Source organism: Poecile atricapillus, chromosome 2 (assembly GCF_030490865.1).
Source record: "Poecile atricapillus isolate bPoeAtr1 chromosome 2, bPoeAtr1.hap1, whole genome shotgun sequence".
NCBI lineage: Eukaryota > Metazoa > Chordata > Aves > Passeriformes > Paridae > Poecile > Poecile atricapillus.
Genome location: NC_081250.1, coordinates 113,827,883 through 113,844,036, shown reverse-complemented (window position 1 = coordinate 113,844,036; position 16,154 = coordinate 113,827,883). Strand labels below are relative to the sequence as shown.

The 16,154-nt window shown below is 34.9% G+C and overlaps 1 protein-coding gene across 2 annotated transcripts in view; it reads left to right on the top strand.

The window, feature by feature from the left end:
- ST18 (ST18 C2H2C-type zinc finger transcription factor) overlaps positions 1-16,154 on the top strand; it is a 166,308-nt gene that overhangs the window by 88,517 nt on the left and 61,637 nt on the right. For both annotated transcript variants that reach the window (XM_058832378.1, XM_058832377.1), the window contains exons 3-5: positions 5,205-5,311; positions 11,850-11,904; positions 13,904-13,934. In XM_058832378.1, the coding sequence (XP_058688361.1) occupies positions 5,205-5,311; positions 11,850-11,904; positions 13,904-13,934 (193 nt within the window). The remainder of the gene's footprint in view (positions 1-5,204; positions 5,312-11,849; positions 11,905-13,903; positions 13,935-16,154) is intronic.

The following is a 16,154-nucleotide window of genomic DNA, read 5'->3' as shown; positions in this document are numbered from 1 at the left end:
GAGAGGGAAATGAGAATTTATCATAGTGAAGATGTCTTCTAGGACCAGCTTCATTGTTTTTCAGTTTAGCATCGAGATGTGCTCTATCCCTGAAGTGTTAATGGAGGTCACTGCTGTTGCTCCCCTTTACTGTGTCAAAGCAAAAGAGTTCCTACATAGTTGACTATTGAGAAATAAAATGATGTTCTTTCCAGTATATCACCTTCAGCTTATGAGCCTCTAGAGCAGTCGTGATTAACAGGACTTTTACAAAGTTTCTGTGTAGTTACAAGGACAGCTTCAATCTTCTGTCATTTTTTTGCATTAGCTATGATTATGCTTTTACCACCAAAATGCATTTATTCTAAAGGTAACAATACTGACTCAGAGAATAGCTTATGTTTCATCTATATTTATCAGCACTCACTGTACATTTGTGTCTTCATTACCAGGAAATATTAAGGGACATTGTGCCATCTATTCCTGTTTACAGTTTATTATGCAGAGATAGGAAACACTTAGCATGTAAAATGAATGTAGAAATTATTCCTGGATAGAAACACGGACATTTCCCACTCGTTGGCTCTTTCTCCTCCATCACCGGATCAGAGTGTAATTGTCAGTAATCAGGCCTGCTTGCTGCTGATAAAACCACTCTGAATGCTAGCAGCCTTCTTTGTGTGATGACTCAATTATTCCAGAAGTGCCTCATCAAATCTGCCCCATCAGCTGGGCTAATAAATAAGGAGAAGAAACTGGCCCCCCAAAGCAAATTATAAATCCATTTGCATTAACCATTTCACTGGTCCATGATCTAGGCAGAAATAAGCATGGCAGATTGCGTTAAGCTTATTTGAATATGTTTATAATGTTTACAGCTTGCAACCTTTTTTTTTTTTTTTTCACAAGGTGTTGGAATTATCGGTCATGAATAGCATCTAAATGCAGTTATGTTAATTACAGCAAAGCCTCCAGCATCTTTGAGGGATAGTTTGTTGCTTAAATCAGGTGAAAGTTAAACTCTTCTGCTAGGTGAAATATGATCTTGGCTTTGGAGTTACTGCCCTGTTTGAAAGAGAGGATGGGTGAAAGTGAAGTTTTTTTACAGGTACTAGAAGAGCAACAGCCTGCGTTACCAGCCTGTTTCACACTGCTAACATGGCCTTCTGTTCATCTCATGGTAGAACAAATTACGATAAAGTTTAGCATTAGAGTTGAGAAAGAAAATGTGATTGTTGAAACAGCAATAATTCTGCTCCCTGTGTACTTTATGCTGAATGAAGCAAGTGCAAAGATGAGTACTCTGCCTTAAGGAAACTCCTTTCTGAATCTCAAATTATAAACCAGAAAAAAAAAAAAAAAAAAAAAAAAAAAAAAAAAAAAAAGATGTTTCCAAGTAGAGTCCTGCAGATTTCTTGCAGGGAGTGTGTAGGCCAAATTATATTCAGTTACTCATGAGCTGAATATTTTACATGTACTTCAGGATCTACCTGAGGCTTGTGCAGAACTCTGTGTAAAGTCACAGACTTCATACTGCTCAGGATAAAGAACTGACTGAAGTACGGAGTTATCTTTATTTATTTGCTTTCATTCACATATTATTTTCTCAAATACTAAATAAGCTGCATTGTCTTGTCTTGAGAAAGAGAAATCACTGTAGAAACACTACAGAAAAGAGAAGCACTGTAGAAGGAGAATTCACTGTAGAAACACAAGTAATGTTCAGGGATCATAATGGTGAGCACATTGGATTTTGTTTCCTTAGATATTACTTTTATTCTGAGTTAACAAATTACAAGTTGAAGATATTATTCATTACCACATTTGCAATATATTGACCAGTGGTGTGATAAATGGGAGAAAATCAAATCAATCTGTTGGAAATGGAATGCATTACGCTTAAAAAAGCTTTTGGAATCTTTCACAAATATAGTACAGCTTTGAGCATTGAAATTCTGATAGAGAAAACAACTTCAGACTTCTGCTGAGATAATTTTGTGCTTGTACAATATGTCTTTTCTCATTTTAAAATCATCAGGAGCTCTGGTAATCTGACCTGAATGAGTGGACTTTTACCCACAGACAATGGGTCAAAAAAAATAGTTCTTTGAAGGGATTTGTCACACACATCTGATGTAGAGGATCAGGACCTAAACTGTCATTCACATCAGTATCCTGGTATGATTCATGGATCTCAGTAGGATGGCACTTCAGAGTCAGTACAAAATCATGTCGCACTGGAAATGGCTATAAACCAAGGAAAGAATTGCAAAGGCTCCAGGTGACTTCACTGAACAATTACACTGACAAATCAAGCAACTCATATATTCCATCTTTGTGGGTTTGTATAGTTTATTATTCTAGTTGAATTGAGATGACGGTTGAAAAGGGTGAAGGTTTTCTTTATAGACAGGCAGGCTTCACCTTCTAGAATAAAAAATACTGTTCAGACACATAGGCAGTTGAAGTGTACGCATAATTTACGGTCTGTAAATTGTTCTGAGTTCTCAATTAAAAAAGAGAAATGAGTTAATGCAAGCCATGGATAGATTGGGCCAAATGAAGATACATGTGGACCTGAGGGGAGTGACCTCACCAAAGAAACTTGATCGACAAATAAGTAAGTTAGCTCTGCCTCATTTCCATCAACAATGATCTTATCATCAAAGCCACCAACAACCAAGTTAGATGTTCTTTGTGGGCTCTTGAGGCTGACATCTTATTTTCTCCAGTTGTTATTGTAGATTTCTGCACTTCTTACGATACCTCAAAATCTGGCCCATGGCAATTTTATAACTCATTTACTAAATAAATTCAGTATAAGGCCTTGACATTCCTGTGAAATCAACACCAAGCCTTTTTTGCTACCTGAACTATTGGATCCCTTATACAACTTACTTTTTGGAGTGTGGACAGGGGTGACACATAGTTTATATTACATAAAGGGTATGTCACATCCCATGACACAGCATAATCCTGCAGACCCTGTTTATAGCATGACAGATGCATGACAGTGTATTAGACTTTTTATGAAACACCACATCCTCAAATGTGGGTACTCACCCACGAATCAGCTGAATGGCAGCCAGCACCCTGTTATGTGAAAGAAATCAAACCCAGCACATTCAAACTTACTAACCAGCAACTTCTGTTGTGTTTAAACACAGCAGAGGGGTGCAGGTTTTTGTGTTTTGATGCTGTTGCATGTAGTTTTTCGTTACAATTTTAAAGCCTGCCCCCAGACCCATCCCAGTCCAAACTCCTTTTCTTATAAGGAGGAATTTCAATCTACTAGCTTATTATGTAAAGCTAAATGTGGAAAGTTCTGTATATTTTTCCTTGTCCTTTGTGCACTTTTCCAAGTGGATCTCAGCTGTGCTGTCTTAACTCTTGGTCCCTTAGGATGAGAGAGACAGCAGATGGGGTTAGGGCAGAGGGCTGATGCTTCTGACAGCAAACGGCCTGGTTGTTGAGTGGAAGCTGTGAGCGTCAGGAAGCTCCTTTTCCCCAGAGAACCAACTAACCACTGAAGAAAGTTGAAAATGAGCCCTTTGAGAAACGCTATTAAAAGTAGTAAAAAACTGCAATTGTGCAGATGATGTGCTGCTGTGTGGTTATTCGGATGCTAATGAGTTTGACATTAGGGAACTCAAAGGGTTTGCAGCTACTCCCTTATGTGATTTAGATCTTTATTTGCAATCTTTGAGAAAATAAAGGAAAATTATATTGTTAATAAATACTTAAGTTGTTAGAATTTTAGACAAAAAATCTGCTAAGTTTAAGCTTTAGAAAGAGCTTTGCTCACCATTATAATTATTCTCAGAGGTATTTTGTTTTAGGTTAGTGTGTTTTGAACAAAGAGGAAGAGGAAGGTAGAAGGCTTTGAGACTTCTTTTGTGGTTTGGGGTTTTTTTAAATGAATGTTGAAATAGAATAACATGAAAATAGGACTTTGAGGATAAACAGCATCTCTTTCTAGTAACATGCTGGTTAAAAAAGGGATTAAAAAATCTTTTTGGTGTTAGGATGGTTTGCTCTGGGTTTTCTCCTTTATTATCTTACATCTATTGCTTGTTTCATTATTTGATAAAAGTGTACTGATTATAATAAAAAGTTCTTGATGGGATGAAACTAGTTCACTATCTGTTGGGATACAAGCAGAAATTAGTCACTCAAGAAAATATAGCTTCTCCAAGAATCTGTTTAGAATGAGCCTTTGCAATTTCAGAATTATAACATTTAAAATTTTGTTGAAAAAATCATTAGTTATCATTAAAGAAATACTTAAAGTTCTTAAAGTTTGTTAAACTTTGGCATAATTGGAATATCTTCAATGAATAGATGTATTTTACTAAATACACTGGATGATATGTGAAACAGACCTCTGAAGTTGAAAATGATAGCAGAATTTTAATGTTTTAGTCACTTGTGTTAGGAGCAAAACCTAAATAAAACTTGCCCTTTTCAACTGCTCATTCTCATATTCGTCCTGGTTGCAAGTGCCCAGAACTTTAAGTGCCAAAGTTAATGTGTAAGGGTTTGGATATTCAATATTTCTGAAAACAAGGATCTCGGCTGTTGTACACTTAGATGTAAACTTCTGCAGCTCTACTTCCCTCGCTGTCACTGTTGATTTAGCATGAAGTCCCTCACAGAAAGGAATAAAAATTGAGAATGGAGGAATGTCAAAGTTTTCCTTAATTTGGCTTATACTGAGAACATTCTCAGCCTGCCAAACTTTAAATTTTAGTGTTTGAAGTCGGAAAACATAAAACAGAGAGGTTTTCTTCTGTTTTAAAAATATTTCAAAATGTTTCTCATTTATTTTACATCATGAACTGAACCATCTCACTCAGTCAAAGGGGTTCTGATTTACTTAAAACATTTGACTAAGGATTTCTATGCATAGAACTGTAGATTTTTGTCCACACGAGACAAAAAAGCCTTTTCTAAGAACAGGTCTATTTCATTAGCCATCAAAAGGGCATTAATGATATAAAGAAACCACTATAAAAAAAGAAAAAACCCTGTTCTTTATGCCTTTTAGAGTCATCACTGATGCCTTTACACCCTATCTTTGTAAAACTGCTGAGGAAAATATTGCACCTGGATTTTTTACCCATTTGATCTAAAGAGTGTGTTGTTTCATCTATATTTTATTTAGTAGAGCTGTTTTTTTTGTTTTCTTTTGTTGTTTTTTGTTTTTGTTTGTCTGCTTTTTCCAGAGAATGAATTTGAGGATTATCTGTTAAATCAGGCAAGGCATCTTGGGCTGTGTGACAAATTTGGTCCTTTGGAATCTGCACGTATTTTCACCTGGAAACACACAAAGGTGGGATAATTTATTTACAAAAATTAATTTGAGCAGAAATATGACTATGTATTAATAGTAGAATACTACATGTCGTGCCACATTAGGACTACTTTTCTTGCTTAATATCTGTCGTTTTAAGAAAAGTCTTCAACAGCCAGGAATAGCAGTATTAAAAAGTTGGAGGTAAAAATTTTTGTACATATGAAGAAATTCTAGTTCTTAATTTTGTGAATTACACTCTTATAGCCATACATACTGTCAGTAATGCAAGTATCTTTGAATCTATATGACTCTAGGAATGAGAATATATTTCACAATGCATGCTAAAATTCAATCTTTGATTGATAACTTATTAGTGATTTATATATATATATATATGTATATCTATAAAGTTTATTTTTTGGGGATTTTTTTAGCTATATAGGATTTGGATGGGCTAGAACTTTTGTGTACTTAAAAAGATCTCAAAGTATCAAAGCTTTTCTTTTAATATTAACTCTTCTAAAAAAAATTGTTTAATATCTACTAGCACAGGAAATAATGACAAGACCTTGAACTGCATAAAAAAATAATAATCTAGGAAGAAAAACCTCCAGAAAGTAGCCTGAGTTGAGCTATATTTCAAGTAGTATATTTTTTTTCTCTGAATTTAAAAAACTAGCACTTGCCCCTTAATTTCATGAAGCTGTGACTCTGCCCTCTAAAGCCTTGGTAAAGAAGACTAATAGAAATACTTGGCACATGTTGCTTACCCAGGGGAATAATAGAACTATTTGCTGTAGTCGTTTGGCAAAAGGACATAAACATATGGCTTTGGTTTATATTCAGCACTGCCAGTTGTGCAAAGTTTCATGGATGAAGTATACAACAGCAGTGACAACTCAGAAATCAGAAGTGAGAATCAAAATAAATCATCCTCATTACAAAGCTATTCAAGCTTGCCTCTGATCTAAGGCTTATTTTGTCTCTGCATATTTTCAAGTAGTGAATTCAAAATAACAAAAATTTACTTCTCAAAACCAGATACACCATTCAATCACACTATAAAATACCAAATTGTTAATGATTTATATGTGTTATAAACACGCTTTAAAGTTTGCATTTAGTAAATGTACTTATTTTAATTCCCGAGAAATTCATACAGCTAAACCAATTATTCCATGTCATTCAACTTTTTTCCTAGAGAAATCAGGCACAACACTGAGCAAACTAAAGCAAAAATTTAAAAAATAAGGATGCAATAACTCCTTATTTAAGAATAGTCAAAATCGCTAAACAAGACATAATTTTAGTGATAAGCTTTAGGAACATATTTCTAAATATTTTTCCTTTCTGATCACTAACATATTATAAAAAAAAAAAAAAAAAGAGAAAAAGAAAAAACTTTAACCCCATTACAAGCAGTGTTCCTAAAATATTTGGATTTGGATTTTGGATCATTTTACTGCCAGCAATGAAAATATATAACTGTCTAGAAGCTGTTATATGTGTTCTTGGTATTTCTTTCACTCACTATACTTGCCGTCGTCAGTGTGAGATTAAAACTTCATATTAAAAATGTTATTGTAGACTAAGAGAAACATTCAGCACACATATACACATACAGAGAAATAGTGCTCTACTCTTCTGGACGGGCTATAGGAAATCTTATTTTCAGACTTATTTTAAAAATTATTCCTCTATGACTTTATTCTCCTTTTATGTGGTAGAATCTTACACGAGTTACTGAAAAGAAATATCAAAATACGGGTATGAAAACCACTGAAAATCTTGCTCTGAGGGTTTAATTTACTGCACGGAGAAGCACACAGAGTGTTGTGTCACCTTGGGACAATATAGCACAGTCCTGTTCATTGTCCTTAGCAGAATCTGACTCCAGCTTTGAAGTTTTTGGCTTGTGTTGGAGACTTGAGAATTGATTTGTGTGCTTTAAAAGTCAGAGTGGTTTTTTTCTTCTGAGTTCCCTAAGCTTATGAATGATAAAGCTTTTATCTCAATACCAAATTATGTAATTAATAAATTAAAAATAGTAGAGAAAAGTTATTCTTTTTCCAGACCTCTCAAAATCAGATAAAGCTTGTCTTAGTGAAATGATTACTCAAATTTAATTTTGAAAATCAAGTATAACTTTAAGTTGGAAACCCACATTGCAATGATAAAGCTTATACTCTTTAGATAAACTGGCAATTTCTATTTCTTTAGCTAGTTATGCAAAAGTAAACAGACTGAAACCCCAGCAGTCTGAAACCCACTCTGGGAAAGTCATGCTTGTATGAAGATTACAATGGAAATTACAAAGAACTCTTACATGAGTTCTTTCCAGAAGATGCATTTCATTTTTACCTATGTCAGCAGCACTGGCTTCCCTAAGTCATAGTTTATTTCACAGTATTGTGCTGTAAAACTATCCAACCTAGATAGTAGTGTCAATTTATTTTCTGAAATTCAAATTTAAAAATGTGCTGGTAAACTGAAATAGTTGCTATTATTATTATTATCATTATTATAATTCATTGTACATGCCCTATTTTCAGCTGTTAGTCATATTCTTGGATCCTATTATAACATCAGTACATGCACATGTGCACAGACAGATTCCAGGCACACAAAAAACCAAACTCGGAGCCAAATCCTGATTCTCTCACTCAGGGAAGTATTTCCAGGTGCTGCTCTCGAGCCTGTTAACTGCAGCGGGATGGTACAAACAAAAGAAGTACCATTTGGTTCCTGCAGCCAGGAACTCTGAAATAGTTTGCCCTGAAAGTATGATTGCTGCTATTGCAGCAGTAAATTAATCTGGAGAAATATGAATACCGCGTAGCAGTTAAATAGCAAATTGTTACAGTTTCAGCCAAGCAGAATTTGGGGTATTGTCAGTGACTCCAGTCAGTTTCCTATGCTCTAGTTTTTGACTTAGACTGATATCTCAATCAACATTGAAGGAAAAGTGGAGGAAGGATCAGGATGAAATTCACTAAGTCAGACAGAGGTTATTCATAAACCTTGGGGGATTCATTGGAACATGTATTCAGAAAATAATTCAACATCAATGTCTTCAGTAAATTTTGAGATCACAGAAATACGGTGTAACTGAAGCAGAATGCATTTATTTCTTAGCCTACTTGCTTAATGACTTGGGACTGCAGAGCTGCTGCACCTCTGTCCTTGTTTATTTCCCACTAATTCCTTTAGAGTCCATTAGCTAGCTTCAACTAATTTTGAAAAGAAAATGTTTAGATGAGTTTAAAATCCATCTAATCAGAGAAACTTGCTATAAAACACAAATATTAAGTGGACTTAGTTCCACAATTCACTTGCCATTATTTTTGTAAAACTTGCTCTTAAAAATTATGAGACTATAACCCCCAATAAAAGTTTCCTGGAGAACATTTTATTATCCCCACGGTCCTGATGTCTAAAAAAATTAACACTGAGGTATTGTGTGAGGATTTTGTGCAGACATGACCATTCTATTTACCCCTCATTGATTCTTGACTCACAACAGCATAAGTAGTGGGAGGGAGGATGACCACTCCCCAGCTTTAGCAGCATGAAGCACCTTCCTGAATCCAGCCAGCTTTAACAGTCACAGCAGTAACAATATATGTCTCAAATTAACACCTTCATAACAGTTACATCTAAAAATATTGGCTAGAATTTCTCAGAATTTAATCTTCTTGTTGTTCCATGGGTGATTTGAAAACTTGAGTGCTTCTTGCTGACCATCCTTTGCTGTAATTTCATGTAAAATTATCACTATGTAGAGAAAAAACAGAAGTGAGACACTTAGTTCACTTTGTATCAGTATCAGGAAATCTCTAAAAGAATTAGCAAACTCCAAAGATAGTACATTTAAATTTTGAGCAAGTAAGTTTTATTGCTGACGCAGTTAAGAAATTTCAGTTTTATTCAGTTAGTTTTGTATTTCAAGTTAATGCATAGAACTGTTTTTTAAGTTGAGGTGCCTTTTATGCAACACAGACATGATGAGTATTTTGGTATGTATATGCACCAGGATAAAATGTCCTATAAATTTTATGTTTGAGTTGATAAAAAGACATCTCATAGTTTGAAATTTTCACAAGGAAAGAAAATCAATTGAAAAATCACCTGCATTGATTTTATCATTGGTTTTCACTCTTTGTGCAGTTTTTAAATATTCATTACAATGCAACCTGCTGTTTAGACCAAAGTAACTGCTGTTCAGTAGAAGCAATGGGCACTTTTTTGTTTCATAATTAAAAGAGCAGCACTGTGATTGGTGTGGTATTTATTATGAAATGATGACAAAGGGGTACCAGTGGTTTTAATAGTTTTAGCTTACAGGAGCTGTTGTTAATTTTGTCTGTAGAGTTGCAGGTGAAATAATGCACAGTGGATAAATAGTCTATATTGGTTTAACTGAACATAATATATAGTGTGTTCTGGAGTTGTTTGTCTCAATAGACTATAGTAATCAAAAGTAATGAACCTATTATGTGCAGGACCTTGGAGAGCATAGAATGGCAGTAAAAGTGTGGCACATAAAAGGTTTATTAAAGGAAATTAAAGTCCATCATTGCCACACCTGCTCCCCTATTATAAGTCTATGGCAGGTCAGTGCCTTCAATCACAACTCAGCATCAGAGAACAGAGCCATGTTTCCCATTACCATTGCAGTCACATTGCAAAAACTCGTTCTCCAGCTTTTAAGGATAGTAACAAGTAAAGGCTGCCATCAACCCCACTACATAAACAGAAGCCCCTCATGTTTTTCCCTCCTAATAATCAATAACAGATGTAAATTTAAACAGAGAAAAGGTATCGTCTGGCTTTGATGTGCATTTCCATCAATTTATATTTTCATTTCAGACATCACTAACCTGTGTTCTAGAATTACACTTCTTCAAGTCCATGAATACCCTTTTCAAATGTTTGTGTTCTCTCCTTCAAATATGTATTTTGATTCCAATAGCTGCTTATAATGTTCAAACATATATAAAAACAAATAAACATCAGGAAATTAGAGAAATGCTTTTTATTCTCTAGAAAGGGTGACTTTACTCTTTTTATTTCTCAGGTCAATTTTGTCATATTCTGCAATGTTCTTTCAGATAAGACCTTCAAAACATCTCAGTAATCTGAGTCACATAGGGCTAAAAATAAAGCATACTCAGATCTTCAAAGTCTATAAATGGAAAAAGGCACAAACAGGACCTCTTGCATCTTTCCTCAGTTCAGTGCAGTCCAGCTGATCCTAAGAAAGAAAAAGTGAAGTAATAGACAGGATTTTCTGTTGACATCAGTATTTATCTTGTGACATTTTGCAGGGAGAGATGCCTGGCAACTTCTGCTCTCCACATCTACCTATCACCCAACACAGTTTTATTAATCAGACACTGGTGACTACAAACTGATCTGCAGAAGCCCATGGGAGTTGCTTTGTCTACAGTATATTTGATCATCACCATTTTACAAACAGGGAAACTGAGATTCAAGCAAAGACAGATAACAAGGTTCCCTCAGAGACAGAAGAAAAATTCCATAGTTCCCAACATTTTGCTTAGACAAAACTCCTGGTGATAGAGACTTTCTTACGTAAAAAGTGTTACTTGTAGAAAGGAGTTTGCCTCCCTGGACATGGTCAAAATTACACTGTTGTACAATATGCTATATGTCACTGCAGTTCTCCACAGCACAATATGAAATCTTAATCCCTTTGAATTTCATAGGTTTGCAATAAAATCCATGGATTGAAAACCTGCCCCTATAATTATGTGTCTGGGCCACATCCAAGACCAGAAGGTGCATATTTCCAGTTTGGATGTAGCCAAAAGTGTAGTGAGAACAGCTGATCTTGAGAGGACTCTCTTATTTCAGTTCGAAAACTTATGACAGCAGCTGACTTCTGAGTCGGGGTGGTCTGGGCTCTTTGATTGTTTGGGTTCGGTTTCTTTCAATGTAAAATACAAATCTGGACACTACATTCTCCCAAAATACTGCTATAAATCTGTAACTCACTGTCTCTAAACAAAACTTCTTTAAGAAGTAGTTGATTAAGTGTTGAAGAATTTCAAAGCTGTATATGTGTGGCTATGCATTGTCAAGCAAGAAGGTTTAATGTTTTAAGGATGAAGTTGTCACAAATGCAGGTTCCAACATAGCTATAGAGCTATGCCTCAGTCACATTAAAAATGCAGAGTTCCTGTAGTCACGGCAGCATTCTGGGATTTTTTATTTCAGGAGGTGGATGCTGAAAGCAGCACTCATGCAGCATTACTCTTTCTAACCTTATGCCTTCAGCTAACACCTGTAGACCTCATCATTAAACCTTACAGAGTCACTCATAACCATCACTTTATTAAACAAATCTGCATCATTAAAGGTATCTCCTAGGTATTTACTAGATATTCACAGATGGCTTTTTATCTCTTTGACAAGATTAATAAGGCATGATTATTCTTTTTTTTCTATTACTGTCTAGCCTTTGGAAATGTGAAAAAAAAAAAAAGCATTGGAGTATTTTTTTTCTCAATGGCAAAAGGTATGAATTAAAGACCTTGTGTTAATATTACAGATGGATGCAGATGGGGAAAATAAAAAGCTGCGCACACGCTCCAAAGGAACTAAGGGTGAGTTAGCAAGCACGCTCCACAACCCTGGGCCCAGATCACCATGAAATATCATAGTTCCTGTGCACAGTCCTTAATGTGCAGTGAGAGACTCTGTAGCTTCCTCACGGCTGCTTTTTTAATCAAGGCAGGACACAGACTACTGGCATTAAGAGACACAAGGATGTTATTATCTATGGTATAAAGAAAAGTCAAAAAAGTCTACTGATGCTATTTCCTTTGAGTTATTTTTCAGAGAAAATAAAGGTTGCCCTTTTAATTATTAAAAAAAAAAAATCCAAACAAACACGCATCAAAAAAACCCAACAAAAACCAACCAAACGAAAAACAACCCCAAAACGAACCAAAAAGCAAAAAAGCAAAAAAACCCAAACTTATTTTCCACAGTGAGTAGAGTTGACAACATTGAATGGATGTTTTAAAATTAGTATATCAAAACTTTGTCTCAGCCACCTGAATGTTTTTCTGTCTATTGCCATTAATTATCTATAAAATAGTTGTGTAAATGGTCCAGAAGTAAGTCTTCTTTAATCAAAAGTTGTAGGTGTATGTGGCAGAAGAGAACCTTGTCCTTTTTTTTGAAGTATTGGTGCTCATGTTTCATTTGCAAAGTTATGACATGTTTGTATTTCCCAGATATTACTCTCTTTTTGTAAGGAACAGATGGAAATACAGTACTGAGAGATAAACAGGTCCTTAATGATCTCAACATCTGGAGAATATGATTGACTAGCAGTACAGCCCTTCCAGGAAAATAACTTTTTATTTCAATTCATAACACTTTTTGATAACTTTTTGAACCTTGATAACAAGTGAAAAATGGATATGCTTAAAAATAAACGTCAAAGGTTTGCCTACCTTGTGAACATTTTTGCTTATGACTATTTTCAGAGGCAAAAAGCACCCACCCTTCACTCTGATTTTAATGACAATTGTGCATTCTCAGGATTGTGCAAAACAGACTACTTCTATTTGTTGTCACAACTCACTAATTTGAATTTTTAACATTGTGCCTTCAGATTCAAGTAATGGTCAGAATGAAAAATTAGAGTGGTTTGGCATTACTTCTCTATTTTTAAATGATCAAAGGGGCAAAAAGTGCTAGACTTCACTCAGGGGAAGACATTGAAGTACCACAGGCTGACTGCAGATAAAGGGATAAATAGGGACAAATCTTTCAAAAAACATAATCATTATCATACCAAAACTTTGATGCAACCCTCAGTGGTGATCACTGAAATTAATATAAAACTCATATATATATATTTCAAAAGTACTGAACAGACAACTTGGACAGTCACTGAATAGGGAAGTTATTCACACCTCAGCATTACAGCATGTCCTGTTGGTCAGGACTGTGAATTGAAACAGTTTGGCTGGCATAGCAAACTTTAGTTGCAGTTAATAGGGATTTCATACCCTTTCACTCAAAAGGCTAATAACACAATTTTAAATTTATGGATTTTTTTTCCCCATGTTTTTACACATGGACATACAGTCTTATAACAATTAATGAATATATCAAGAACATTTTTCCCAGAAGTGGAAACAACAAAAGTTGCTTCTGCAATATGAGTAATCCTTAGAGACACCTGTTGGCCTTGTCAGTATGCTGTATACTCTTGTGTGGGCAGGAATTTGTAAACACCAGCCTTTGTAAATCCCAAACTGATTTTAAATTCTGAAAAATTAGAGATTTTTAATTCTATTTTCATGAAAAACAAGGGTCTTTGCTTTTACTATTTTAATTTTTTTTAAATTTTCCTTATTGTTCCAGTGAACATCATACTCCAGGTTTTATGCATCCTAAAATAACTGTGAGAATTACATGTTCGTTTAGCATTTGTCACTAGTAGCTACAATCCTGTGGTTAGCATGAAATAACCACCTGTGTTTTGATAGCCACTCCTCTGTCATTACAGATAGTCAGGTGCAAGGCTGCAGAAAGCACAAGTCCGGAAGTGTAAATTAATTAATTCTTTCCTGCTTTTATTAACAGTTCAAGTGGACTCTATAGCTCAAGAGCTCAGGTAAGAACTTACGTTGTTTATTTTTTTCAGTTTTATTTTCTTATTATATTGACAAATTTATACCACTGCTACTGCTGTAAAATAAAGAATCAGGCAATTTGTATTTTGTAAAGCTTTAGCTGAAAATTATGAAAAGGATAATTTTTGCAGATTCAGTTTTTAGGTATAGAAAAACTAAAGCAAAATGTTTATTATGCAAGCATAATCAAAAGTAATGTGAAGTGGGGACGATTCTGGTATGTTGTCCTTATTTTCAGCCTGTGTCAGGGCACAAAACAAACTAATTTCTGGTGAATCTTCAGATCTTCAGTAGTCTTCTTTTTCCTGTAGTATGTATTATAGTATTTCAATATCTGAATATTATAAGAAATATTGATATATTTTACTCAGTGACTTTTATAAAACCAACCTATATACTCCTGTAAATTCTAGATACACTAATGGCTCATTCTTCCTTAAGTATTTGCTGAGGTTTCATAGGTTATGGAAGTTGCAGGGAGTATTTCTCAAACTTGCACAAAGAATGTCTGTCCACTCAAAAATTACACAAGGATTTTTCAGACTGCAAATATTCTAGTAAAATTTCAACATAACTAATCTACCTATGTGTGCACCAAATCCTAATAGATGCCCCAAAAGTTTAGACTAAACTCTGGAAAGACTGGCAGATTATTCTGTACCAAATCTTCAAGAAAGAAAATATTTAGAGGTACCTGCAAATTCCTAGAGTTCTTAATGAGAATTAAAATTCATTACAGCTTCAATGTAAATACTTAAAAATCTTTAGAGTTTTTGTAAATTAACTTATTTTCCCTACACTCACTTTCCATCACAAGATGCTTGCTTACTCACAGCAGGCATCCAAAATATGTGCTTGTGGGTTCATCCATCTAGGGAACAGAATCACATCATCATGTGATTTATTTGATCAATCAAAAATGCCCAATGTATTAAAATAGGGCATGCAATATTTACAGGAAGTTATTTGCAGTGAACACATACAATATTTTAAGGTTTTGTCTTATAATAAAACTGAGGAAATTATAAGCTTCTTATAGCTACTCCATGAACAGAAGTGTAGGCTAACTTTTTGGATAAATTATTCATGGTGAGTCACTCATTCAGCTCTACTGTGAATCTCATTTTTTTGTATGGCTTCAGTTTCCTGAGATTTAGTGCTTCTCCTTTTTTCCTCTGTGCATCGCTAATTTATGCACCAGAAGGATGCATTAATCCGAAGAGGCAGCCATCCAAAAAAAGGGATGGTCCATGTGTTCCTAAGAGAAAAATGTTTGAAAAATAGAGGATGTGCAAGTTTCTGCAACATCAGGGAAGCTGTGATTTATGTATTATCGATTGCTATAGTTTTTCCCAAGCAACTTTATTTTTCCCTGTGAAATACTTGCTGTCTTAGGAACTGTTGTGTAGCAGATCACTGTGTCAGGGATGTGGACTACCTCCATAAGGAAACATACATTGGTTTAAAACAGTGAGCTCAGAAAAACATTCTCCAGACCTTAACTTGGTATTTATAATTTCTGCTGTACCAAATTCCATATTGGGTATCTCCACAGTCAAGTGACTGGCACACAAGTCAGGCGATCAACTTTCATGAATCTACTTGTCCATGAAAAAGTAGAGGGAGAGGGACAGGGACTGCTTTTTGGAAATGCAGCCACCAGACTTCATTCCTGTTAGTCCTACCCATATTATTGTAGGAAAACTATGGAACATTCCTCAAGAATTAAAGACTGAAATAGTCTGTTGTGTTCCCTGGATACAGATATTGGAACCACGGTCTTTTCTGACCAAGGTTCTAAATACTGTGTTGGCTGAGAAATTTAAATCCATGTTTAATTAATTTCCCCTTTTCCCCTGGCTTATCCTATCTGACAAAGCACTTTTGCACTCCTTATTGAGTTTCTGTTACGAAGTGCCTTGGGATACTTCTACATGAAAGACACTACATAAGCTTACATGCTCATTTTGTGTTATTATTAATTTCATAACATTGATTGGTTCTAGAGCATTTGTTAGCCTTTTCTTATTCTGTAAGTCATGTTTCACAAAAGTAGACAATAAAATAAATGAAAAACAAAACAGTTGCAATCACCAATTAGACTCAATAAAACATAAAAAATTCTCTCTTCTAAATTTCAGGCGTTGAAATCTTGCTTAATAGAATTCAATGCCAAAAAAACCTCTTGATTTCAAGAAAGC